The sequence below is a fragment of the Chiloscyllium punctatum genome, chromosome 4 (genome assembly GCF_047496795.1).
Source record: "Chiloscyllium punctatum isolate Juve2018m chromosome 4, sChiPun1.3, whole genome shotgun sequence".
Lineage (NCBI taxonomy): Eukaryota > Metazoa > Chordata > Chondrichthyes > Orectolobiformes > Hemiscylliidae > Chiloscyllium > Chiloscyllium punctatum.
This window is the reverse complement of record NC_092742.1, coordinates 91,113,457-91,140,918: the sequence shown is the minus strand read 5'-3', so window position 1 is coordinate 91,140,918 and position 27,462 is coordinate 91,113,457. Positions and strand designations below refer to the sequence as shown.

Genomic DNA, 27,462 nt, shown 5'->3' with positions numbered 1-27,462 from the left:
TCAGTGTTACAGTGAGGGATTGGTGTATATCGGTGTAACAGTGAGGGGTGTGGGGTGTATCAGTATTACAGTGAGGGGTGGGGGTATATCAGTGTTACACTGAGGGGTGTGGGGTATATCGGTGTTACAGTGAGGGGTGTAGGGTATATCGGTGTTACAATGAGTGGTGTGGGTTGTATCGGTGTTAGAGTGAGGGGTGTGGGGTATATCGGTGTTACTGTGAGGGGTGTGGGGTATATCGGTGTTACTGTGAGGGGTGTGGGGCATATCAGTATTACAGTGAAGAGTGTGGGGTATATCAGTGTTACAGTGAGGGGTGCGGGGTATATCAGTATTACAGTGAAGAGTGTGGGGTATATCAGTGTTACAGTGAGGGGTGTGGGGTATATCAGTATTACAGTGAAGAGTGTGGGGTATATCAGTGTTACAGTGAGGGGTGTGGGGTATATCAGTATTACAGTGAGGAGTGTGGGGTATATCGGTGTTACAGTGAGGGGTGTGGGGTATATCAGTGTTACAGTGAGGAGTGTGGGGTATATCAGTGTTACAGTGAGGAGAGGGGGGTATATCGGTGTTAGAGTGAGGGGTGTGGGGTATATCGGTGTTACAGTGAGGGGTGTGGGGTGTATCGGTGTTACAGTGAGGGGTGTGGGGTATATCATGTGTTACAGTGAGGGGTGTGGGGTATATCAGTATTACAGTGAGGAGGGTGGGGTATATCAGTGTTACAGTGAGGGGTGTGGGGTATATCGGTGTTACAGTGAGGGGTGTAGGGTATATCGGTGTTACAGTGAGGGGTGTGGGTATATCGGTGTTACAGTGAGGGGAGTGGGGTATATCGGTGTAAAAGTGAGTGGTGTGGGGTATATCGGTGTTACAGTGAGGGGTGTGGGGTATATCGGTGTTACAGTGAGGAGTGTGGGGTATATCGGTGTTACAGTGAGGAGTGTGGGGTATATCGGTGTTACAGTGAGGGGTGTGAAGCATATCAGTGTTACAGTGAGGGGTTTGGGGTATATCGGTGTTACAGTGAGGAGTGTGGGGCATATCAGTGTTACAGTGAGGGGTGTGGGGTATATCGGTGTTACAGTGAGGGGAGTGGGGTATATCGGTGTAACAGTGAGTGGTGTGGGGTATATCGGTGTTACAGTGAGGAGTGTGGGGTATATCGGTGTTACAGTGAGGGGTGTGGGGTATATCGGTGTTACAGTGAGGAGTGTGGGGTATATCAGTGTTACAGTGAGGGGTGTGGGGTATATCGGTGTTACAGTGAGGGGTGTGGTGTATATCGGTGTTACAGTGAGGGGTGTGGGGTATATCGGTGTTACAGTGAGGGGTGTGGGGTATATCGGTGTTACAGTGAGGAGTGTGGGGCATATCAGTGTTACAGTGAGGGATGTGGGGTATATCGGTGTTACAGTGAGGGGAGTGGGGTATATCGGTGTAACAATGAGTGGTGTGGGGTATATCGGTGTTACAGTGAGGGGTGTGGGGTATATCGGTGTTACAGTGAGGGGTGTGGGGTATATCGGTGTTACAGTGAGGAGTGTATGGCATATCAGTGTTACAGTGAGGGGTGTGGGGTATATCGGTGTTACAGTGAGGGGTGTGGGGTATATCAGTGTTACAGTGAGGGGTGTGGGGTATATCGGTGTTACAGTGAGGAGTGTGGGGCATATCAGTGTTACAGTGAGGGGTGTGGGGTATATCGGTGTTACAGTGAGGGGTGTGGGGTATATCAGTGTTACAGTGAGGGGTGTGGGGTATATCGGTGTTACAGTGAGGAGTGTGGGGCATATCAGTGTTACAGTGAGGGGTGTGGGGTATATCAGTGTTACAGTGAGGGGTGTGGGGTATATCGGTGTTACAGTGAGGAGTGTGGGGCATATCAGTGTTACAGTGAGGGGTGTGGGGTATATCAGTGTTACAGTGAGGGGTGTGGGGTATATCAGTGTTAGAGTGAGGGGTGTGGGGTATATCAGTGTTACAGTGAGGGGTGTGGGGTATATCAGTGTAACAGTGAGTGGTGTGGGGTATATCGGTGTTACAGTGAGGAGTGTGGGGTAGATCGGTGTTACAGTGAGGGGTGTGGGGTATATCGGTGTTACAGTGAGGAGTGTGGGGCATATCAGTGTAAGAGTGAGGGGTGTGGGGTATATCAGTGTTACAGTGAGGGGTGTGGGGTATATCGGTGTAACAGTGAGTGGTGTGGGGTATATCGGTGTTACAGTGAGGAGTGTGGGGCATATCAGTGTTAGAGTGAGGGGTGTGGGGTATATCAGTGTTACAGTGAGGGGTGTGGGGTATATCGGTGTAACAGTGAGTGGTGTGGGGTATATCGGTGTTACAGTGAGGAGTGTGGGGCATATCAGTGTTACAGTGAGGGGTGTGGGGTATATCGGTGTTACAGTGAGGAGTGTGGGGCATATCAGTGTTACAGTGAGGGGTGTGGGGTATATCGGTGTTACAGTGAGGAGTGTGGGGCATATCAGTGTTACAGTGAGGGGTGGGGGTATATCAGTGTTACAGTGAGGGGTGTGGGGTATATCGGTGTTACAGTGAGGAGTGTGGGGCATATCAGTGTAACAGTGAGGGGTGTGGGCTATATCGGTGTTACAGTGAGGAGTGTGGGGTATATCAGTGTTACAGTGAGGGGTGTGGGGTGTATCGGTGTTACAGTGAGGGGTGTGGGGTATATCGGTGTTACAGTGAGGGTTTGGTGTATATCGGTGTTACAGTGAGGGGTGTGGGGTATATCAGTGTTACAGTGAGGGATGTGGGGTATATCGGTGTTACAGTGAGGGGTTGGTATATATCGGTGTTACAGTGAGGGCTGTGGGGTAGATCAGTGTTACAGTGAGGGGTGTGGGGTGTATCGGTGTTACAGTGAGGGGTGTGGGGCATATCAGTATTACAGTGAGGGGCGTGGGGTATATCGGTGTTACAGTGAGGAGTGTGGGGTATATCAGTGTTACAGTGAGGGGTGTGGGGTGTATCGGTGTTACAGTGAGGGGTGTGGGGTATATCGGTGTTACAGTGAGGGGTGTGAGGTATATCGGTGTTACAGTGAGGGGTGTGGGGTATATCGGTGTTACAGTGAGGGGTGTGGGGTATATCAGTGTTACAGTGAGGGGTGTGGGGTATATCGGTGTTACTGTGAGGGGTGTGGGGTATATCAGTGTAACAGTGAGGAGTGTGGGGTATATCGGTGTTACAGTGAGGGGTGTGGGGTATATCGGTGTTACAGTGAGGGGTGTGGGGTATATCAGTGTTCCAGTGAGGGGTGTGGGGTGTATCGGTGTTACAGTGAGGGGTGTGGGGCATATCAGTATTACAGTGAGGGGCGTGGGGTATATCGGTGTTACAGTGAGGAGTGTGGGGTATATCAGTGTTACAGTGAGGAGTGTGGGGTATATCGGTGTTACAGTGAGAGGTGTGGGGTATATCGGTGTTACAGTGAGGGGTGTGGGGTATATCGGTGTTACAGTGAGGGGTGTGGGGTATATCGGTGTTACAGTGAGGGGTTGGTGTATATCGGTGTTACAGTGAGGGGTATGGGGTATATCAGTGTTACAGTGAGGGGTGTGGGGTATATCGGTGTTACAGTGAGGGGTTGGTATATATCGGTGTTACAGTGAGGGGTGTGGGGCATATCAGTATTACAGTGAGGGGCGTGGGGTATATCGGTGTTACAGTGAGGAGTGTGGGGCATATCAGTGTTACAGTGAGGGGTGTGGGGTATATCGGTGTTACAGTGAGGGGTGTGGGGTATATCGGTGTTACAGTGAGGGGTGTGGGGTATATCGGTGTTACAGTGAGGGGTGTGGGGTATATCGGTGTTACAGTGAGGAGTGTGGGGCATATCAGTGTAACAGTGTGGGGAGTGGGGTATATCGGTGTTACAGTGAGGGGTGTGGGGTATATCGGTGTTACAGTGAGGGGTGTGGTGTATATCGGTGTTACAGTGAGGGGTGTGGGGTATATCAGAGTTACCACTGAGGGGTGTGGGGTATATCAGTGTTATAGTGAGGGTTGTGGGGTATATCAGTGTTACAGTGAGGGGTTGGTGTATATCGGTGTTACAGTGAGGGATGTGGTGTATATCGGTGTTCCTGTGAGGGGTGTGGGGTATATCAGAGTTACCACTGAGGGGTGTGGGGTATATCAGTGTTACAGTGAGGGGTGTGGGATATATCAGTGTTACAGTGAGGGGTGTGGTGTATATCGGTGTTACAGTGAGGGATGTGGTGTATATCGGTGTTACAGTGAGGGGTGTGGGGTATATCAGAGTTACCACTGAGGGGTGTGGGGTATATCAGTGTTACAGTGAGGGGTGTGGGGTATATCAGTGTTACAGTGAGGGGTTGGTGTATATCGGTGTTACAGTGAGGGGTGTGGGGTATATCAGTGTTACAGTGAGGGGTGTGGGGTATATCGGTGTTACAGTGAGGGGTTGGTATATATCGGTGTTACAGTGAGGGGTGTGGGGTATATCAGTGTTACAGTGAGGGGTGTGGGGTGTATCGGTGTTACAGTGAGGGGTGTGGGGCATATCAGTATTACAGTGAGGGGCGTGGGGTATATCGGTGTTACAGTGAGGGGTGTGGGGTATATCAGAGTTACCACTGAGGGGTGTGGGGTATATCAGAGTTACCACTGAGGGGTGTGGGGTATATCAGTGTTACAGTGAGGGGTGTGGGATATATCAGTGTTACAGTGAGGGGTGTGGTGTATATCGGTGTTACAGTGAGGGATGTGGTGTATATCGGTGTTACAGTGAGGGGTGTGGGGTATATCAGAGTTACCACTGAGGGGTGTGGGGTATATCAGTGTTACAGTGAGGGGTGTGGGGCATATCAGTATTACAGTGAGGGGCGTGGGGTATATCAGTATTACAGTGAGGGGTGTGGGGTATATTGGTGTTACAGTGAGGGGTTAGTGTATATCGGTGTTACAGTGAGGGGTGTGGGGTGTATCGGTGTTTCAGTGAGGGGTTGGTGTATATCGGTGTAACAGTGATGAGTGTAGGGTATATCGGTGTTACTGTGAGGGGTGTGGGGTATATCAGTGTTACAGTGAGGGATTGGTGTATATCGGTGTAACAGTGAGTGGTGTGGGGTGTATCAGTATTACAGTGAGGGGTGGGGGTATATCAGTGTTACACTGAGGGGTGTGGGGTATATCGGTGTTACAGTGAAGGGTGTAGGGTATATCGGTGTTACAATGAGTGGTGTGGGTTGTATCGGTGTTACAGTGAGGGGTGAGGGGTATATCGGTGTTACAGTGAGGGTGTGGGGTATATCGGTGTTACAGTGAGGGTGTGGGGTATATTGGTGTTACAGTGAGGGGTGTGGGGTATATCAGTGTTACAGTGAGGGGTGTCGGGTGTATCGGTGTTACAGTGAGGGGTGGGGGTATATCAGTGTTACAGTGAGGGGTGTGGGGTATATCGGTGTTACAGTGAGGGGTGTAGGGTATATCGGTGTTACAATGTGTGGCGTGGGTTGTATCGGTGTTACAGTGAGGGGTGTGGGGTATATCGGTGTTACTGTGAGGGGTGTGGGGTATATCAGTTTTACAGTGAGGAGTGTTCGGTTTATCGGTGTTACAGTGAGGGGTGTGGGATTTATCAGTGTCACAGTGAGGGCTGTGGGGTATATCGGTGTTACAATGAGGGGTGTGGGGTATATCGGTGTTACAGTGCGGAGTGTGGGGTATATCAGTGTTGCAGTGAGGGGTGTGGGGTGTATCGGTGTTATAGTGAGGGGTGTGGGGTGTATCGGTGTTACAGTGAGGGGTGTGGGGTATATCGGTTTTACAGTGAGGGGTGTGGGGTATATTGGTGTTACAGTGAGGGGTTGGTGTATATCGGTATTACAGTGAGGGGTGTGGGGTGTATCGGTGTTACAGTGAGGGGTGTGGGGTATATCGGTGTTACAGCGAGGGGTGTGGGGCATATCAGTGTTACAGTGAGGGGTGTGGGGTATATCGGTGTTACAGTGAGGGGTGTGGGGTATATCGGTGTTACAGTGAGGGGAGTGGGGTATATCGGTGTTACAGTGAGGGGTTGGTGTATATCGGTGTTACAGTGAGGGGTGTGGGGTATATCAGTGTTACAGTGAGGGGTGTGGGGTATATCGGTGTTACAGTGAGGGGTTGGTATATATCGGTGTTACAGTGAGGGGTGTGGGGTATATCAGTGTTACAGTGAGGGGTGTGGGGTGTATCGGTGTTACAGTGAGGGGTGTGGGGCATATCAGTATTACAGTGAGGGGCGTGGGGTATATCGGTGTTACAGTGAGGGGTGTGGGGTATATCAGAGTTACCACTGAGGGGTGTGGGGTATATCAGAGTTACCACTGAGGGGTGTGGGGTATATCAGTGTTACAGTGAGGGGTGTGGGATATATCAGTGTTACAGTGAGGGGTGTGGTGTATATCGGTGTTACAGTGAGGGATGTGTTGTATATCGGTGTTACAGTGAGGGGTGTGGGGTATATCAGAGTTACCACTGAGGGGTGTGGGGTATATCAGTGTTACAGTGAGGGGTGTGGGGCATATCAGTATTACAGTGAGGGGCGTGGGGTATATCAGTATTACAGTGAGGGGTGTGGGGTATATCGGTGTTACAGTGAGGGGTTAGTGTATATCGGTGTTACAGTGAGGGGTGTGGGGTGTATCGGTGTTTCAGTGAGGGGTTGCTGTATATCGGTGTAACAGTGATGAGTGTAGAGTATATCGGTGTTACAGTGAGGGGTTAGTGTATATCGGTGTTACAGTGAGGGGTGTGGGGTGTATCGGTGTTTCAGTGAGGGGTTGCTGTATATCGGTGTAACAGTGATGAGTGTAGGGTATATCGGTGTTACTGTGAGGGGTGTGGGGTATATCAGTGTTACAGTGAGGGATTGGTGGATATCGGTGTAACAGTGAGTGGTGTGGGGTGTATCAGTATTACAGTGAGGGGTGGGGGTATATCAGTGTTACACTGAGGGGTGTGGGGTATATCGGTGTTACAGTGAGGGGTGTAGGGTATATCGGTGTTACAATGAGTGGTGTGGGTTGTATCGGTGTTACAGTGAGGGGTGAGGGGTATATCGGTGTTACAGTGAGGGTGTGGGGTATATCGGTGTTACAGTGAGGGTGTGGGGTATATTGGTGTTACAGTGAGGGGTGTGGGGTATATCAGTGTTACAGTGAGGGGTGTCGGGTGTATCGGTGTTACAGTGAGGGGTGGGGGTATATCAGTGTTACAGTGAGGGGTGTGGGGTATATCGGTGTTACAGTGAGGGGTGTAGGGTATATCGGTGTTACAATGTGTGGCGTGGGTTGTATCGGTGTTACAGTGAGGGGTGTGGGGTATATCGGTGTTACTGTGAGGGGTGTGGGGTATATCAGTTTTACAGTGAGGAGTGTTCGGTTTATCGGTGTTACAGTGAGGGGTGTGGGATTTATCAGTGTCACAGTGAGGGCTGTGGGTTATATCGGTGTTACAATGAGGGGTGTGGGGTATATCGGTGTTACAGTGCGGAGTGTGGGGTATATCAGTGTTGCAGTGAGGGGTGTGGGGTGTATTGGTGTTACAGTGAGGGGTGTGGGGTGTATCGGTGTTACAGTGAGGGGTTGGTGTATATCGGTTTTACAGTGAGGGGTGTGGGGTGTATCGGTGTTACAGTGAGGGGTGTGGGGTATATCGGTGTTACAGTGAGGGGTGTGGGGTATATTGGTGTTACAGTGAGGGGTTGGTGTATATCGGTATTACAGTGAGGGGTGTGGGGTGTATCGGTGTTACAGTGAGGGGTGTGGGGTATATCGGTGTTACAGCGAGGGGTGTGGGGCATATCAGTGTTACAGTGAGGGGTGTGGGGTATATCGGTGTTACAGTGAGGGGTGTGGGGTATATCGGTGTTACAGTGAGGGGAGTGGGGTATATCGGTGTTACAGTGAGGGGTTGGTGTATATCGGTGTTACAGTGAGGGGTGTGGGGTATATCAGTGTTACAGTGAGGGGTGTGGGGTATATCGGTGTTACAGTGAGGGGTTGGTATATATCGGTGTTACAGTGAGGGGTGTGGGGTATATCAGTGTTACAGTGAGGGGTGTGGGGTGTATCGGTGTTACAGTGAGGGGTGTGGGGCATATCAGTATTACAGTGAGGGGCGTGGGGTATATCGGTGTTACAGTGAGGGGTGTGGGGTATATCAGAGTTACCACTGAGGGGCGTGGGGTATATCGGTGTTACAGTGAGGGGTGTGGGGTATATCAGAGTTACCACTGAGGGGTGTGGGGTATATCAGTGTTACAGTGAGGGGTGTGGGATATATCAGTGTTACAGTGAGGGGTGTGGTGTATATCGGTGTTACAGTGAGGGATGTGTTGTATATCGGTGTTACAGTGAGGGGTGTGGGGTATATCAGAGTTACCACTGAGGGGTGTGGGGTATATCAGTGTTACAGTGAGGGGTGTGGGGCATATCAGTATTACAGTGATGGGCGTGGGGTATATCAGTATTACAGTGAGGGGTGTGGGGTATATCAGTGTTACAGTGAGGGGTTAGTGTATATCGGTGTTACAGTGAGGGGTGTGGGGTGTATCGGTGTTTCAGTGAGGGGTTGCTGTATATCGGTGTAACAGTGATGAGTGTAGAGTATATCGGTGTTACTGTGAGGGGTGTGGGGTATATCAGTGTTACAGTGAGGGATTGGTGTATATCGGTGTAACAGTGAGGGGTGTGGGGTGTATCAGTATTACAGTGAGGGGTGGGGGTATATCAGTGTTACACTGAGGGGTGTGGGGTATATCGGTGTTACAGTGAGGGGTGTAGGGTATATCGGTGTTACAATGAGTGGTGTGGGTTGTATCGGTGTTACAGTGAGGGGTGAGGGGTATATCGGTGTTACAGTGAGGGTGTGGGGTATATCGGTGTTACAGTGAGGGTGTGGGGTATATTGGTGTTACAGTGCGGAGTGTAGGGTATATCAGTGTTACAGTGAGGGGTGTCGGGTGTATCGGTGTTACAGTGAGGGGTGGGGGTATATCAGTGTTACAGTGAGGGGTGTGGGGTATATCGGTGTTACAGTGAGGGGTGTAGGGTATATCGGTGTTACAATGTGTGGCGTGGGTTGTATCGGTGTTACAGTGAGGGGTGTGGGGTATATCGGTGTTACTGTGAGGGGTGTGGGGTATATCAGTTTTACAGTGAGGAGTGTTCGGTTTATCGGTGTTACAGTGAGGGGTGTGGGATTTATCAGTGTCACAGTGAGGGCTGTGGGGTATATCGGTGTTACAATGAGGGGTGTGGGGTATATCGGTGTTACAGTGCGGAGTGTGGGGTATATCAGTGTTGCAGTGAGGGGTGTGGGGTGTATCGGTGTTACAGTGAGGGGTGTGGGGTGTATCGGTGTTACAGTGAGGGGTTGGTGTATATCGGTTTTACAGTGAGGGGTGTGGGGTGTATCGGTGTTACAGTGAGGGGTGTGGGGTATATCGGTGTTACAGTGAGGGGTGTGGGGTATATTGGTGTTACAGTGAGGGGTTGGTGTATATCGGTATTACAGTGAGGGGTGTGGGGTGTATCGGTGTTACAGTGAGGGGTGTGGGGTATATCGGTGTTACAGCGAGGGGTGTGGGGCATATCAGTGTTACAGTGAGGGGTGTGGCGTATATCGGTGTTACAGTGAGGAGTGTGGGGTATATCAGTGTTACAGTGAGGGATGTGGGGTATATCGGTGTTACTGTGAGGGGTGTGGGTTGTATCGATGTTACAGTGAGGGGTTAGTGTATATCAGTGTTACAGTGAGGGGTGTGGGGTGTATCGGTGTTACAGTGAGGGGTGTGGGGTATATCGGTGTTACAGTGAGGGGTTGGTGTATATCGGTGTTACAGTGATGAGTGTAGGGTATATCGGTGTTACAGTGAGGGGTTAGTGTATATCGGTGTTACAGTGAGGGGTGTGGGGTGTATCGGTGTTACAGTCAGGGGTTGGTGTATATCGGTGTTACAGTGATGAGTGTAGGGTATATCGGTGTTACAGTGAGGGGTGTGGGGTATATCAGTGTTACAGTAAGGGGTGTGGGGTATATCAGTGTTACAGTGAGGGGTTGGTGTATATCGGTGTTACAGTGAGGGGTGTGGGGTATATCAGAGTTACCACTGAGGGGTGTGGGGTATATCAGTGTTACAGTGAGGGGTGTGGGGCATATCAGTATTACAGTGAGGGGCGTGGGGTATATCAGTATTACAGTGAGGGGTGTTGGGTATATTGGTGTTAAAGTGAGGGGTTAGTGTATATCGGTGTTAGTGAGGGGTGTGGGGTGTATCGGTGTTTCAGTGAGGGGTTGGTGTATATCGGTGTAACAGTGATGAGTGTAGGGTATATCGGTGTTACTGTGAGGGGTGTGGGGTATATCAGTGTTACAGTGAGGGATTGGTGTATATCGGTGTAACAGTGAGTGGTGTGGGGTGTATCAGTATTACAGTGAGGGGTGGGGGTATATCAGTGTTACACTGAGGGGTGTGGGGTATATCGGTGTTACAGTGAGGGGTGTAGGGTATATCGGTGTTACAATGAGTGGTGTGGGTTGTATCGGTGTTACAGTGAGGGGTGAGGGGTATATCGGTGTTACAGTGAGGGTGTGGGGTATATCGGTGTTACAGTGAGGGTGTGGGGTATATTGGTGTTACAGTGAGGGGTGTGGGGTATATCAGTGTTACAGTGAGGGGTGTCGGGTGTATCGGTGTTACAGTGAGGGGTGGGGGTATATCAGTGTTACAGTGAGGGGTGTGGGGTATATCGGTGTTACAGTGAGGGGTGTAGGGTATATCGGTGTTACAATGTGTGGCGTGGGTTGTATCGGTGTTACAGTGAGGGGTGTGGGGTATACCGGTGTTACTGTGAGGGGTGTGGGGTATATCAGTTTTACAGTGAGGAGTGTTCGGTTTATCGGTGTTACAGTGAGGGGTGTGGGATTTATCAGTGTCACAGTGAGGGCTGTGGGGTATATCGGTGTTACAATGAGGGGTGTGGGGTATATCGGTGTTACAGTGCGGAGTGTGGGGTATATCAGTGTTGCAGTGAGGGGTGTGGGGTGTATCGGTGTTACAGTGAGGGGTGTGGGGTGTATCGGTGTTACAGTGAGGGGTTGGTGTATATCGGTTTTACAGTGAGGGGTGTGGGGTGTATCGGTGTTACAGTGAGGGGTGTGGGGTATATCGGTGTTACAGTGAGGGGTGTGGGGTATATTGGTGTTACAGTGAGGGGTTGGTGTATATCGGTATTACAGTGAGGGGTGTGGGGTGTATCGGTGTTACAGTGAGGGGTGTGGGGTATATCGGTGTTACAGCGAGGGGTGTGGGGCATATCAGTGTTACAGTGAGGGGTGTGGGGTATATCGGTGTTACAGTGAGGGGTGTGGGGTATATCGGTGTTACAGTGAGGGGAGTGGGGTATATCGGTGTTACAGTGAGGGGTTGGTGTATATCGGTGTTACAGTGAGGGGTGTGGGGTATATCAGTGTTACAGTGAGGGGTGTGGGGTATATCGGTGTTACAGTGAGGGGTTGGTATATATCGGTGTTACAGTGAGGGGTGTGGGGTATATCAGTGTTACAGTGAGGGGTGTGGGGTGTATCGGTGTTACAGTGAGGGGTGTGGGGCATATCAGTATTACAGTGAGGGGCGTGGGGTATATCGGTGTTACAGTGAGGGGTGTGGGGTATATCAGAGTTACCACTGAGGGGTGTGGGGTATATCAGAGTTACCACTGAGGGGTGTGGGGTATATCAGTGTTACAGTGAGGGGTGTGGGATATATCAGTGTTACAGTGAGGGGTGTGGTGTATATCGGTGTTACAGTGAGGGATGTGGTGTATATCGGTGTTACAGTGAGGGGTGTGGGGTATATCAGAGTTACCACTGAGGGGTGTGGGGTATATCAGTGTTACAGTGAGGGGTGTGGGGTATATCAGTGTTACAGTGAGGGGTTGGTGTATATCGGTGTTACAGTGAGGGGTGTGGGGTATATCAGTGTTACAGTGAGGGGTGTGGGGTATATCGGTGTTACAGTGAGGGGTTGGTATATATCGGTGTTACAGTGAGGGGTGTGGGGTATATCAGTGTTACAGTGAGGGGTGTGGGGTGTATCGGTGTTACAGTGAGGGGTGTGGGGCATATCAGTATTACAGTGAGGGGTGTGGGGTATATCGGTGTTACAGTGAGGGGTTAGTGTATATCGGTGGTACAGTGAGGGGTGTGGGGTGTATCGGTGTTTCAGTGAGGGGTTGGTGTATATCGGTGTAACAGTGATGAGTGTAGGGTATATCGGTGTTACTGTGAGGGGTGTGGGGTATATCAGTGTTACAGTGAGGGATTGGTGTATATCGGTGTAACAGTGAGTGGTGTGGGGTGTATCAGTATTACAGTGAGGGGTGGGGGTATATCAGTGTTACACTGAGGGGTGTGGGGTATATCGGTGTTACAGTGAGGGGTGTAGGGTATATCGGTGTTACAATGAGTGGTGTGGGTTGTATCGGTGTTACAGTGAGGGGTGAGGGGTATATCGGTGTTACAGTGAGGGTGTGGGGTATATCGGTGTTACAGTGAGGGTGTGGGGTATATTGGTGTTACAGTGCGGAGTGTAGGGTATATCAGTGTTACAGTGAGGGGTGTCGGGTGTATCGGTGTTACAGTGAGGGGTGGGGGTATATCAGTGTTACAGTGAGGGGTGTGGGGTATATCGGTGTTACAGTGAGGGGTGTAGGGTATATCGGTGTTACAATGTGTGGCGTGGGTTGTATCGGTGTTACAGTGAGGGGTGTGAGGTATATCGGTGTTACTGTGAGGGGTGTGGGGTATATCAGTTTTACAGTGAGGAGTGTTCGGTTTATCGGTGTTACAGTGAGGGGTGTGGGATTTATCAGTGTCACAGTGAGGGCTGTGGGGTATATCGGTGTTATAATGAGGGGTGTGGGGTATATCGGTGTTACAGTGCGGAGTGTGGGGTATATCAGTGTTGCAGTGAGGGGTGTGGGGTGTATCGGTGTTACAGTGAGGGGTGTGGGGTGTATCGGTGTTACAGTGAGGGGTTGGTGTATATCGGTTTTACAGTGAGGGGTGTGGGGTGTATCGGTGTTACAGTGAGGGGTGTGGGGTATATCGGTGTTACAGTGAGGGGTGTGGGGTATATTGGTGTTACAGTGAGGGGTTGGTGTATATCGGTATTACAGTGAGGGGTGTGGGGTGTATCGGTGTTACAGTGAGGGGTGTGGGGTATATCGGTGTTACAGCGAGGGGTGTGGGGCATATCAGTGTTACAGTGAGGGGTGTGGGGTATATCGGTGTTACAGTGAGGGGTGTGGGGTATATCGGTGTTACAGTGAGGGGAGTGGGGTATATCGGTGTTACAGTGAGGGATTGGTGTATATCGGTGTTACAGTGAGGGGTGTGGGGTATATCAGTGTTACAGTGAGGGGTGTGGGGTATATCGGTGTTACAGTGAGGGGTTGGTATATATCGGTGTTACAGTGAGGGGTGTGGGGTATATCAGTGTTACAGTGAGGGGTGTGGGGTGTATCGGTGTTACAGTGAGGGGTGTGGGGCATATCAGTATTACAGTGAGGGGCGTGGGGTATATCGGTGTTACAGTGAGGGGTGTGGGGTATATCAGAGTTACCACTGAGGGGTGTGGGGTATATCAGAGTTACCACTGAGGGGTGTGGGGTATATCAGTGTTACAGTGAGGGGTGTGGGATATATCAGTGTTACAGTGAGGGGTGTGGTGTATATCGGTGTTACAGTGAGGGATGTGGTGTATATCGGTGTTACAGTGAGGGGTGTGGGGTATATCAGAGTTACCACTGAGGGGTGTGGGGTATATCAGTGTTACAGTGAGGGGTGTGGGGCATATCAGTATTACAGTGAGGGGCGTGGGGTATATCAGTATTACAGTGAGCGGTGTGGGGTATATCGGTGTTACAGTGAGGGGTTAGTGTATATCGGTGTTACAGTGAGGGGTGTGGGGTGTATCGGTGTTTCAGTGAGGGGTTGGTGTATATCGGTGTAACAGTGATGAGTGTAGGGTATATCGGTGTTACTGTGAGGGGTGTAGGGTATATCAGTGTTACAGTGAGGGATTGGTGTATATCGATGTAACAGTGAGGGGTGTGGGGTGTATCAGTATTACAGTGAGGGGTGGGGGTATATCAGTGTTACACTGAGGGGTGTGGGGTATATCGGTGTTACAGTGAGGGGTGTAGGGTATATTGGTGTTACAATGAGTGGTGTGGGTTGTATCGGTGTTACAGTGAGGGGTGAGGGGTATATCGGTGTTACAGTGAGGGTGTGGGGTATATCGGTGTTACAGTGAGGGTGTGGGGTATATTGGTGTTACAGTGCGGAGTGTAGGGTATATCAGTGTTACAGTGAGGGGTGTCGGGTGTATCGGTGTTACAGTGAGGGGTGGGGGTATATCAGTGTTACAGTGAGGGGTGTGGGGTATATCGGTGTTACAGTGAGGGGTGTAGGGTATATCGGTGTTACAATGTGTGGCGTGGGTTGTATCGGTGTTACAGTGAGGGGTGTGGGGTATATCGGTGTTACTGTGAGGGGTGTGGGGTATATCAGTTTTACAGTGAGGAGTGTTCGGTTTATCGGTGTTACAGTGAGGGGTGTGGGATTTATCAGTGTCACAGTGAGGGCTGTGGGGTATATCGGTGTTACAATGAGGGGTGTGGGGTATATCGGTGTTACAGTGCGGAGTGTGGGGTATATCAGTGTTGCAGTGAGGGGTGTGGGGTGTATCGGTGTTACAGTGAGGGGTGTGGGGTGTATCGGTGTTACAGTGAGGGGTTGGTGTATATCGGTTTTACAGTGAGGGGTGTGGGGTGTATCGGTGTTACAGTGAGGGGTGTGGGGTATATCGGTGTTACAGTGAGGGGTGTGGGGTATATTGGTGTTACAGTGTGGGGTTGGTGTATATCGGTATTACAGTGAGGGGTGTGGGGTGTATCGGTGTTACAGTGAGGGGTGTGGGGTATATCGGTGTTACAGCGAGGGGTGTGGGGCATATCAGTGTTACAGTGAGGGGTGTGGCGTATATCGGTGTTACAGTGAGGGGTGTGGGGTATATCAGTGTTACAGTGAGGGATGTGGGGTATATCGGTGTTACTGTGAGGGGTGTGGGTTGTATCGATGTTACAGTGAGGGGTTAGTGTATATCAGTGTTACAGTGAGGGGTGTGGGGTGTATCGGTGTTACAGTGAGGGGTGTGGGGTATATCGGTGTTACAGTGAGGGGTTGGTGTATATCGGTGTTACAGTGATGAGTGTAGGGTATATCGGTGTTACAGTGAGGGGTTAGTGTATATCGGTGTTACAGTGAGGGGTGTGGGGTGTATCGGTGTTACAGTCAGGGGTTGGTGTATATCGGTGTTACAGTGATGAGTGTAGGGTATATCGGTGTTACAGTGAGGGGTGTGGGGTATATCAGTGTAACAGTAAGGGGTGTGGGGTACATCAGTGTTACAGTGAGGGGTTGGTGTATATCGGTGTTACAGTGAGGGGTGTGGGGTGCATCGGTGTTACAGTCAGGGGTTGGTGTATATCGGTGTTACAGTGAGGGGTTGTTGTATATCGGTGTTACAGTGAGGGGGGTGGGGTGTATCAGTGTTACAGTGAGGGTTGTGGGGTATATCAGTGTTACAGTGAGGGGTTGGTGTATATCGGTGTTACAGTGAGGGATGTGGTGTATATCGGTGTTCCTGTGAGGGGTGTGGGGTATATTAGAGTTACCACTGAGGGGTGTGGGGTATATCAGTGTTACAGTGAGGGGTGTGGGATATATCAGTGTTACAGTGAGGGGTGTGGTGTATATCGGTGTTACAGTGAGGGATGTGGTGTATATCGGTGTTACAGTGAGGGGTGTGGGGTATATCAGAGTTACCACTGAGGGGTGTGGGGTATATCAGTGTTACAGTGAGGGGTGTGGGGTATATCAGTGTTACAGTGAGGGGTTGGTGTATATCGGTGTTACAGTGAGGGGTGTGGGGTATATCAGTGTTACAGTGAGGGGTGTGGGGTATATCGGTGTTACAGTGAGGGGTTGGTATATATCGGTGTTACAGTGAGGGGTGTGGGGTATATCAGTGTTACAGTGAGGGGTGTGGGGTGTATCGGTGTTACAGTGAGGGGTGTGGGGCATATCAGTATTACAGTGAGGGGCGTGGGGTATATCGGTGTTACAGTGAGGGGTGTGGGGTATATCAGAGTTACCACTGAGGGGTGTGGGGTATATCAGAGTTACCACTGAGGGGTGTGGGGTATATCAGTGTTACAGTGAGGGGTGTGGGATATATCAGTGTAACAGTGAGGGGTGTGGTGTATATCGGTGTTACAGTGAGGGATGTGGTGTATATCGGTGTTACAGTGAGGGGTGTGGGGTATATCAGAGTTACCACTGAGGGGTGTGGGGTATATCAGTGTTACAGTGAGGGGTGTGGGGCATATCAGTATTACAGTGAGGGGCGTGGGGTATATCAGTATTACAGTGAGGGGTGTGGGGTATATCGGTGTTACAGTGAGGGGTTAGTGTATATCGGTGTTACAGTGAGGGGTGTGGGGTGTATCGGTGTTTCAGTGAGGGGTTGGTGTATATCGGTGTAACAGTGATGAGTGTAGGGTATATCGGTGTTACTGTGAGGGGTGTAGGGTATATCAGTGTTACAGTGAGGGATTGGTGTATATCGGTGTAACAGTGAGTGGTGTGGGGTGTATCAGTATTACAGTGAGGGGTGGGGGTATATCAGTGTTACACTGAGGGGTGTGGGGTATATCGGTGTTACAGTGAGGGGTGTAGGGTATATCGGTGTTACAATGAGTGGTGTGGGTTGTATCGGTGTTACAGTGAGGGGTGAGGGGTATATCGGTGTTACAGTGAGGGTGTGGGGTATATCGGTGTTACAGTGAGGGTGTGGGGTATATTGGTGTTACAGTGCGGAGTGTAGGGTATATCAGTGTTACAGTGAGGGGTGTCGGGTGTATCGGTGTTACAGTGAGGGGTGGGGGTATATCAGTGTTACAGTGAGGGGTGTGGGGTATATCGGTGTTACAGTGAGGGGTGTATGGTATATCGGTGTTACAATGTGTGGCGTGGGTTGTATCGGTGTTACAGTGAGGGGTGTGAGGTATATCGGTGTTACTGTGAGGGGTGTGGGGTATATCAGTTTTACAGTGAGGAGTGTTCGGTTTATCGGTGTTACAGTGAGGGGTGTGGGATTTATCAGTGTCACAGTGAGGGCTGTGGGGTATATCGGTGTTACAATGAGGGGTGTGGGGTATATCGGTGTTACAGTGCGGAGTGTGGGGTATATCAGTGTTGCAGTGAGGGGTGTGGGGTGTATCGGTGTTACAGTGAGGGGTGTGGGGTGTATCGGTGTTACAGTGAGGGGTTGGTGTATATCGGTTTTACAGTGAGGGGTGTGGGGTGTATCGGTGTTACAGTGAGGGGTGTGGGGTATATCGGTGTTACAGTGAGGGGTGTGGGATATATCGGTGTTACAGTGAGGGGTTGGTGTATATCGGTATTACAGTGAGGGGTGTGGGGTGTATCGGTGTTACAGTGAGGGGTGTGGGGTATATCGGTGTTACAGCGAGGGGTGTGGGGCATATCAGTGTTACAGTGAGGGGTGTGGGGTATATCGGTGTTACAGTGAGGGGTGTGGGGTATATCGGTGTTACAGTGAGGGGAGTGGGGTATATCGGTGTTACAGTGAGGGGTTGGTGTATATCGGTGTTACAGTGAGGGGTGTGGGGTATATCAGTGTTACAGTGAGGGGTGTGGGGTATATCGGTGTTACAGTGAGGGGTTGGTATATATCGGTGTTACAGTGAGGGGTGTGGGGTATATCAGTGTTACAGTGAGGGGTGTGGGGTGTATCGGTGTTACAGTGAGGGGTGTGGGGCATATCAGTATTACAGTGAGGGGCGTGGGGTATATCGGTGTTACAGTGAGGGGTGTGGGGTATATCAGAGTTACCACTGAGGGGTGTGGGGTATATCAGAGTTACCACTGAGGGGTGTGGGGTATATCAGTGTTACAGTGAGGGGTGTGGGATATATCAGTGTTACAGTGAGGGGTGTGGTGTATATCGGTGTTACAGTGAGGGATGTGGTGTATATCGGTGTTACAGTGAGGGGTGTGGGGTATATCAGAGTTACCACTGAGGGGTGTGGGGTATATCAGTGTTACAGTGAGGGGTGTGGGGCATATCAGTATTACAGTGAGGGGCGTGGGGTATATCAGTATTACAGTGAGCGGTGTGGGGTATATCGGTGTTACAGTGAGGGGTTAGTGTATATCGGTGTTACAGTGAGGGGTGTGGGGTGTATCGGTGTTTCAGTGAGGGGTTGGTGTATATCGGTGTAACAGTGATGAGTGTAGGGTATATCGGTGTTACTGTGAGGGGTGTAGGGTATATCAGTGTTACAGTGAGGGATTGGTGTATATCGGTGTAACAGTGAGGGGTGTGGGGTGTATCAGTATTACAGTGAGGGGTGGGGGTATATCAGTGTTACACTGAGGGGTGTGGGGTATATCGGTGTTACAGTGAGGGGTGTAGGGTATATCGGTGTTACAATGAGTGGTGTGGGTTGTATCGGTGTTACAGTGAGGGGTGAGGGGTATATCGGTGTTACAGTGAGGGTGTGGGGTATATCGGTGTTACAGTGAGGGTGTGGGGTATATTGGTGTTACAGTGCGGAGTGTAGGGTATATCAGTGTTACAGTGAGGGGTGTCGGGTGTATCGGTGTTACAGTGAGGGGTGGGGGTATATCAGTGTTACAGTGAGGGGTGTGGGGTATATCGGTGTTACAGTGAGGGGCGTAGGGTATATCGGTGTTACAATGTGTGGCGTGGGTTGTATCGGTGTTACAGTGAGGGGTGTGGGGTATATTGGTGTTACTGTGAGGGGTGTGGGGTATATCAGTTTTACAGTGAGGAGTGTTCGGTTTATCGGTGTTACAGTGAGGGGTGTGGGATTTATCAGTGTCACAGTGAGGGCTGTGGGGTATATCGGTGTTACAATGAGGGGTGTGGGGTATATCGGTGTTACAGTGCGGAGTGTGGGGTATATCAGTGTTGCAGTGAGGGGTGTGGGGTGTATCGGTGTTACAGTGAGGGGTGTGGGGTGTATCGGTGTTACAGTGAGGGGTTGGTGTATATCGGTTTTACAGTGAGGGGTGTGGGGTGTATCGGTGTTACAGTGAGGGGTGTGGGGTATATCGGTGTTACAGTGAGGGGTGTGGGGTATATTGGTGTTACAGTGAGGGGTTGGTGTATATCGGTATTACAGTGAGGGGTGTGGGGTGTATTGGTGTTACAGTGAGGGGTGTGGGGTATATCGGTGTTACAGCGAGGGGTGTGGGGCATATCAGTGTTACAGTGAGGGGTGTGGCGTATATCGGTGTTACAGTGAGGGGTGTGGGGTATATCAGTGTTACAGTGAGGGATGTGTGGTATATCGGTGTTACTGTGAGGGGTGTGGGTTGTATCGATGTTACAGTGAGGGGTTAGTGTATATCAGTGTTACAGTGAGGGGTGTGGGGTGTATCGGTGTTACAGTGAGGGGTGTGGGGTATATCGGTGTTACAGTGAGGGGTTGGTGTATATCGGTGTTACAGTGATGAGTGTAGGGTATATCGGTGTTACAGTGAGGGGTTAGTGTATATCGGTGTTACAGTGAGGGGTGTGGGGTGTATCGGTGTTACAGTCAGGGGTTGGTGTATATCGGTGTTACAGTGATGAGTGTAGGGTATATCGGTGTTACAGTGAGGGGTGTGGGGTATATCAGTGTTACAGTAAGGGGTGTGGGGTATATCAGTGTTACAGTGAGGGGTTGGTGTATATCGGTGTTACAGTGAGGGGTGTGGGGTGTATCGGTGTTACAGTCAGTGGTTGGTGTATATCAGTGTTACAGTGAGGGGTTGTTGTATATCGGTGTTACAGTGAGGGGTGTGGGGTGTATCAGTGTTACAGTGAGGGGTGTGGGGTATATCAGTGTTACAGTGAGGGGTGTCGGGTGTATCGGTGTTACAGTGAGGGGTGTAGGGTATATCGGTGTTACAGTGAGGGGTGTGGGGTATATCAGTGTTACAGTGAGGGATTGGTGTATATCGGTGTAACAGTGAGGGGTGTGGTGTGTTTCAGTATTACAGTGAGTGGTGTGGGGTATATCAGTTTTACAGTGAGGAGTGTTCAGTTTATCGGTGTTACAGTGAGGGTTGTGGGATTTATCAGTGTTACAGTGAGGAGTGTGGGGTATATCAGTGTTACAGTGAGGGGTGTGGGGTATATCGGTGTTACAGTGAGGGGTTGGTGTATATCGGTGTTACAGTGAGGGTGTGGGGTATATCGGTGTTACAGTGAGGGTGTGGGGTATATCGGTGTTACAGTGAGGGGTGTGGGGTATATCGGTGTTACAGTGAGGGGTGTGGGGTGTATCGGTGTTACAGTGAGGGGTGTGGGGTGTATCGGTGTTACAGTGAGGGGTGTGGGGTATATCGGTGTTACAGTGAGGGGTGTGGGGTGTATCGGTGTTACAGTGAGGGGTGTGGGGTATATCAGTGTTACAGTGAGGGGTGTGGGGTATATCGGTGTTACAGTGAGGAGTGTGGGGTATATCGGTGTTACAGTGAGGGGTGTGGGGTGTATCGGTGTTACAGTGAGGGGTGTGGGGTATATCGGTGTTACAGTGAGGTGTGTGGGGTATATCAGGGTTACATTGAGGAGTGTTCGGTTTATCGGTGTTACAGTGAGGGGTGTGGGGTATATCGGTGTTACAGTGAGGGGTGTGGGGTATATCAGTGTTACAGTGAAGGGTGTGGGGAATATCGGTGTTACAGTGAGGGTTATGGGGTATATCGGTGTTACAGTGAGGGGTGTGGGGTATATCAGTGTTACAGTGAAGGGTGTGGGGTAAATCAGTGTTACAGTGAGGGTTATGGGGTATATCGGTGTTACTGTGAGGGGTGTGGGTTATATCGGTGTTACAGTGAGGGGTGTGGGGTATATTGGTGTTACAGTGAGGGGTGTGGGGTCTATCGGTGTTACAGTGAGGGGTGTGGGGTATATCGGTGTTACAGTGAGGGGTGTGGGATATATCGGTGTTACAGTGAGGGGTGTGAGGTCTATCGGTATTACAGTGAATTGAGAAGTTAGTTTGTACAGTGTTACCATTTGGAGTGTTGAATATAATCGTGTCTGTAGTGGGATCTGATCTTGTTTTCAGTGCATTCCCTTTGCCTATAAATACATGGGGTCAGCTGCAGCAATGCCCTGTTTAAACTCACCGAATGCTTCTGTCCTGACATCCAATGGCAGCATACTTGTGCGTGGAGTCCACATCCATGTCGTACAGCGTGGTCTTTCGAACCACATGGTGTGTTCGGGTGAACTGTGTGCCTTCAGCGGTCTGGTGGAATTGAATGGGAAAGGATTAGCAGCAGCTGCAACCAGGCTCCAGCAGGGCTCCATACTCACACGCTGATCAAGTCAGATCCCAGAATTAAACCCGAATTGATAGATTATATTTTCATTCCAATTCAATGTGGCAATCTTTCACTGAAACGCAGGTGCACAGGGGTTAACAATAAACAGAAGCTGATTTCACAAGGTCAGATAACTAAATATAAAACACAGTTTTATAAATGTAAAACCACCCAGCAAAACAATTTGTTCCTGAAGACCATCACTTTACAACAATTGAAACTCTCAAAAACTACCCTTCAATATCAAATCTCTAGATAACTGCTCTTCCCAGTCCTTTCCTGTGAACTCTGACGTCTTCTGACATGAATATTCACAGAACTGAGAGGTTAGACTTTCTCAGCTTTTAATATATAACTAAATTTGCTTCTGACCTCCAAAGCGGTTTAAGCTAAAATCAATCCTTGAGTATTCTAAACCAAAAGTGAGTGAAGCCTTCAATGTTCATCTTCTCTGTCATAAATCACAAAATATGAACAATCTCCCATTAATACTCTCGCCCCTTGTTGTCCGACACTTATTGGACTTGGTTCCTGTTCTGAGATGGACTCCCTGAAATAATTTTCTTTGGAACACTTAACAAAAACAACTGACACCCCTCACTGTAACACCGATATGCCCCACCCATATGGCATTAATTTGAAATCCAAACTATAAATATGATATTAACACATAAATAAGCGACATTGCAGGAGAAACATGGCAAAATGGGAGGCCATGAAAGAATCGGAAAGAATCCTTTCAGATACTAACACATCCCCAAAGGTTCCCAAAAAGATTGACACACTCTGTCGGCTCCATTCAAACACTGCCAAGGTCTCTTTCTCTAACCTCTGCATGGGGGAGGGGGGTGTCAGCCACCAAAAGGAAACAGTAAAAGGACTGGAAAACTGGACAGGAACAAAAGCAATCCATCCATTAACAGACTCAGTAAATGTAAACAACAGGATCTGCAAGAAAAATACAATGCCGACACTGTGCCTATCAGTCATGTTAGCTGGTTACTCCAACTCCACCTGCTTGAACAGCAACTCCACCACTGTCAGTAACCACTGACTCTCGGAGCTCAGCACTGATGTCCACTCCCTCAAGCCTCTGAGTCTTTCTACATTAATCGCTTCTTTAAGACACTTCATCAAATCTATTTCTGATCAAGGGTTTGATCATCTGCCCTCGCGGTGACATGGATATACCCTGTACTCGGTACTGAAATATGGCTATATCCCTGAGCTGAGGCTGTGGGATACTGGTCATGTCACCAAACTAACCATCCAGTACTCGGCTAATACTCCAGGGACATGGGTTTAAAACCCACCAGGACAAATGTTGAGCTTAGAACTGAATAAAAGCTAGTCTGATGACAACCATGTAACTCTTCTTCATTGTCACAAAAAGCTGCCTGGTTCACTTGCATCCTTAAATGAAGGGAACTACCATCCTTACCCAGTCTGGCCTACACGTGACTCCAGACAATGTAAGGCAATATTCAATTTAGACTTTCTACCTGGTCCATTTTGGCCAGGGTTATGTCACTTAATAACTAACTCTACAGATATTTGGGAACAATGGCGTTGATTTGAAGTCTAAAAGCAAAGTGCAAACAGTTTTTAAACCCAACAGAGCAAACCCCCTCAAACTATATTAACAAGATAGTCCAGACCACAACTTTATCTTATTTTTAGAGGCAAGTGTAAGGTATTGTGCTGCAGATGCGATTCGATCGGTCAAATTGTCAGGGTCGAAGCAAAATACACTTTATTTTTGCACAGCAGCTAAATTCCAGACAAAATAAGGATAAAAAGAGTTAGCTTAACTGTAAGTCTATTGAAATATTTAACAAGGTGGCTCAGTGGTTAGCACTGCTGCCGCACAGTGCCAGGGACCAGGGTTTGATTCAGTGAGGGGTGTGGGGTCTATCGGTGTTACAGTGAGGAGTGTGGGGCATATCGGTGTTACAGTGAGGGGTGTGGTGTATATCGGTGTTACAGTGAGTGGCGTGGGGTATATCAGTGTTACAGTGAGGGGCATGGGGTATATCAGTGTTACAGTGAGTGGCGTGGGGTATATCAGTGTTACAGTGAGGGGTGTGGTGTATATCGGTGTTAGTGAGGGATGTGGGGTTGATCGGTATTACAGTGAGGGGTGTGGGGTATATCGGTGTTACAGTGAGGAGTGTGGGGTATATCGGTGTTACAGTGAGGGGTGTGGGGTATATCGGCATTATAGTGAGGGGTGTGGGGTATATCAGTGTTACAGTGAGGGGTGTGGTGTATATCAGTGTTAGTGAGGGATGTGGGATTGATCGGTATTACAGTGAGGGGTGTGGGGTATATCGGCGTTACAGTGAGGAGTGTGGGGTATATCGGTGTTACAGTGAGGGGTGTGGGGTATATCGGCATTATAGTGAGGGGTGTGGGGTATATCGGTGTTACAGTGAGGGGTGTGGGGTATATTGGCATTACAGTGAGGGGTGTGGGGTATATCGGTGTTACAGTGAGGGGTGTGGGGCATATCGGTGTTACAGTGAGGGGCGTGGGGTATATCAGTGTTACAGTGAGGGGTGTGGGGTATATCAGTGTTGCAGTGAGGGGTGCATTGGTGTGGGGTATTACAGTGTTACAGTGAGGGATGTGGGGTGTATCAGCGTTACAATAATGGGTGTGAGGTATATTGGTATTACAGTGTAGGTATATCTGTGTTACAGAGTGGGGTATAGTGGTGTTACAGCGTGGGGTATATCAGTGTTACAGTGAAAGGGTGTGGGGTATATCGCTGTTAGTGACGGTGTGGGGTATATCAGTGTTACAGTGAGGGGTGTGGGGTATATAAGTGAGTGTCAGGGTATATTGGTGTTATAATGCACAAGTAAATCTAATAAATGCTAATACAGCAACCAGACCTTTCACTGCATATGATTTTGATTGTGTGAACTATTATTAAGTAAACATTTGAATTTGTACAATGTGTCCATGGGCTGTGGATGAAGCTTTCCAGTGTTCTCATGGCCTGCCTGATGTGGATTTACAAAGTAGGGGAGGTGCAGTATCCCTCTCTGTTGCTGCACCACATTCGCATGTCAGAGGCTGGCACCATAACATGACTGTGTATGGAATCTGAAGCTTGTCAGTGATCCTGTAGACCCAGGAGCCATTGGCAAGGTGTGAGTGTCAATTCAAGAGTCCAGCAGGGTCACTAAATCCTCCCAAATTACTGCTGAAGCCAATGACACTTGCAATCTGAGCAACACCAAGGATAATTGGCCAGGCAGGGAACAGTGGGGAGTGCTGGCTGGAGAGAGTCAGCCACTGAGGAAGATGTTGGCAGTGAGTATGATTCTATAGTCAATGGATGACAATGTACAGAACCACAAGTGGCAATGCAGTAGGCAGCAGTATTTAATTACATGTGGACTCAGCCTCACTTGCTGAGGAGTTGGGAATGATGCTGTACAGCTCCAGGAACAGTCCTTGCAGCCGGCACGAGACTTTCATCACAACAGCTTGAGCTGTGACTAAACTCAACTCACTCAATGTTCCTCACAAAGGTTCCCGAGTCAATCCCTTCCGACAAGGCATAACTTATTACTGTCACCCACGCTTCGGTTTACTAAGATTCACTTAAGTCTATAGAAGTGACACCGTTTGCTGATTTTCTCCCCACTCTGAATATCTATTATTCTACATATAAACCATCTGAACCTCAGATTCCAGTCTGTAACTCATCCCTGGGTATCCATTATTCTATATAAACCATCGATTACATTCCAGGCTGTAATTCACTCCCAAGTACCCATTACTCTATATTAATCATCTGAATTCTTCGATTAGGTTCCAGTCTGTAACTCACTCCTGGGTATCCATTGTTCTATATAAAATATCAGAACCTCCTGATTAGTTTCTATCTATAAAACACTCCCTGGTATTCACTGTTGTCCATATAAACTGTTTGAACCCCTTGATGAGAATGCAGTCTGTAACTCACTGCCATGGAATTTTTATCTGCACAGTGTCACTCTCTGTTACCTTCTGAGCTGTCCGGAAGTAAATGCTCTTGTCTGCTCCACAGGTGATCATCCTGACACTGCCACCGTTTGCTGTGAAGGAGAAAGGAAGGTTACGGTTGCCATGGTAACTTGGGATTGGGCAATGGGTTTATTTACATTCCCGGTTTCACGGAACAGGAAGCAAAGTTTAAGCTCCCTTGCTCCCCCAGGGAGGAGGACGGCTGACAAAACAGCCATGAATTGCTTCGGCACTGCCTAGCCCATCCTTTGGTTAACAGCTCACAGCCTGTTTCTGGAGGAGGGACGCACCGTGCAAAGTAACAGCATCTGCTCTGCTGCGTCTGAGAGCGATGCACTTTATCGCAGCATTGCTGGGAACCCACAGTCAGAGGCTGGTCCTCCCTGCATCGAAATATGGAAACTCAGACCCTCCCTCAACTATCTGCGCTCCCTGAATACAGACCCCTCACTGGCGCCCATTCCTGTGCGGCCTGCGTGTGTCTCAGTGGCAGGACAAGCACACACTGCATACGGAAGTGCAGAAGCAAGGACTTGCATCTATGTAATGCCTTTCATATCCAGCAGATGTCCATGGCCATTGGTAACACAATAAAGAGTAATAGCCAATTTACACATAGTGAGTTTGCAAAAGAGCAATACAATGGCAATCATATCATTTGTTTCGGCCTCGCTGATTGACAGATGGCCAGGATACTAGAGACTCACCTTTAAAATTAAGCTACAGGATCTTTCACGTCCCCTGAATGCTGGAGATTACTGTCCTTCCATTTGAGGTTTTAGTTATATTAACCAGCTCCAAGTCCCAGTCACCCTTCTCCACCTCCCTCCTCCCTCTGCTCACAGACCTACAGAGACACACAGCCCACCAGAGTCCCCAATTTCAAATTCTCAACCGCGTTCTCAAATCCGGTCGCCCTCCTATAGGAAGAATGTTATTAAACTGGAAAGGGTGCAAAAAAGATTTATAAGGGCATTACTGGAAGGTTTGCATTACAAGGGGATGATGGATAGGCTGGCACCTTTTCTCCCCTGGAACATTGGAAGCTGAGGGGTGACCTTACAGAGTTTTATAAAATCATGAGGGGGATAAGATGAAACGCCAAGGTCTTTTCCCCAGGGGAGAAGAGTCCAAGCTGATAGGGACCTGAGTGGACCTGAGTGGCAATGTTTTCACACAGAGTATGATGCGTGTATGGAACAAGCTGCCAACGGAGGTGGTAGGGGCTGGTACAATTACAATATTTAAAAGACACTTGGACAGGTACATGAATAGGAAAGGTTTAGAGGGGTATGTGCCAAATACAGGCAAGTGAGACTAGTTCACTTTAGGAAACTCGGTCAGCATGGGCGAGTTGGGCCGAAGGGTTTGTGTCTGCATTGTATGACTCTCTGAGGTAGGCTGTTCGAGAGCAGTACAAAGACAGCTGTGCTGTGGAAAGCTGCACACTGACAAGTAATGTTTTATGTTTTATTAACAGAGGATCCGCCTTCAAGTTTGACACTGACGTCGAGAATTTAATGTCCTGCCCCATGACAATTTGGTGGCAGAGGGAGACACTTAACTGGCAGGAAGGGACCCCACCCCCTTCCTGTTTCTGCATCCCTCCACCCACCATCCTGGATTAAGTCTGGGGCGGGCCAGCCTGGGGCAGTTTCCCAGCCCCACTGCCAATTCACTCAGTAACAGGTGGAATATTTGCAATAAGTGAAGCCTGAATAGCAGAGGCAGCTGAAGTTCTGTGGGTGGGGCTAGGAGGTGTTTGTGGGAGTGATTGGGGGGAGCAAAGTGCCCTAATCTCAGTGCTAACCCCGCTCCTGTACCCCACAACTCTAACCTGGCCGTGACTGACCTGGGGCCTGGGCCCGTCAGCAATCATTGGGTAGGTGCATTACCCATTACCACCCACAT

General features: G+C 49.4%; 1 protein-coding gene across 3 annotated transcripts in view; it reads right to left on the bottom strand.

The window, feature by feature from the left end:
• The window catches only part of mapkbp1 (mitogen-activated protein kinase binding protein 1), a 229,896-nt gene that overhangs the window by 59,282 nt on the left and 143,152 nt on the right, over positions 1-27,462 (bottom strand). For all 3 annotated transcript variants that reach the window (XM_072569283.1, XM_072569284.1, XM_072569285.1), the window contains 2 exons: positions 25,552-25,622; positions 21,334-21,455 (listed from right to left, as the gene is read on the bottom strand). In XM_072569283.1, the coding sequence (XP_072425384.1) occupies positions 21,334-21,455; positions 25,552-25,622 (193 nt within the window). The remainder of the gene's footprint in view (positions 1-21,333; positions 21,456-25,551; positions 25,623-27,462) is intronic.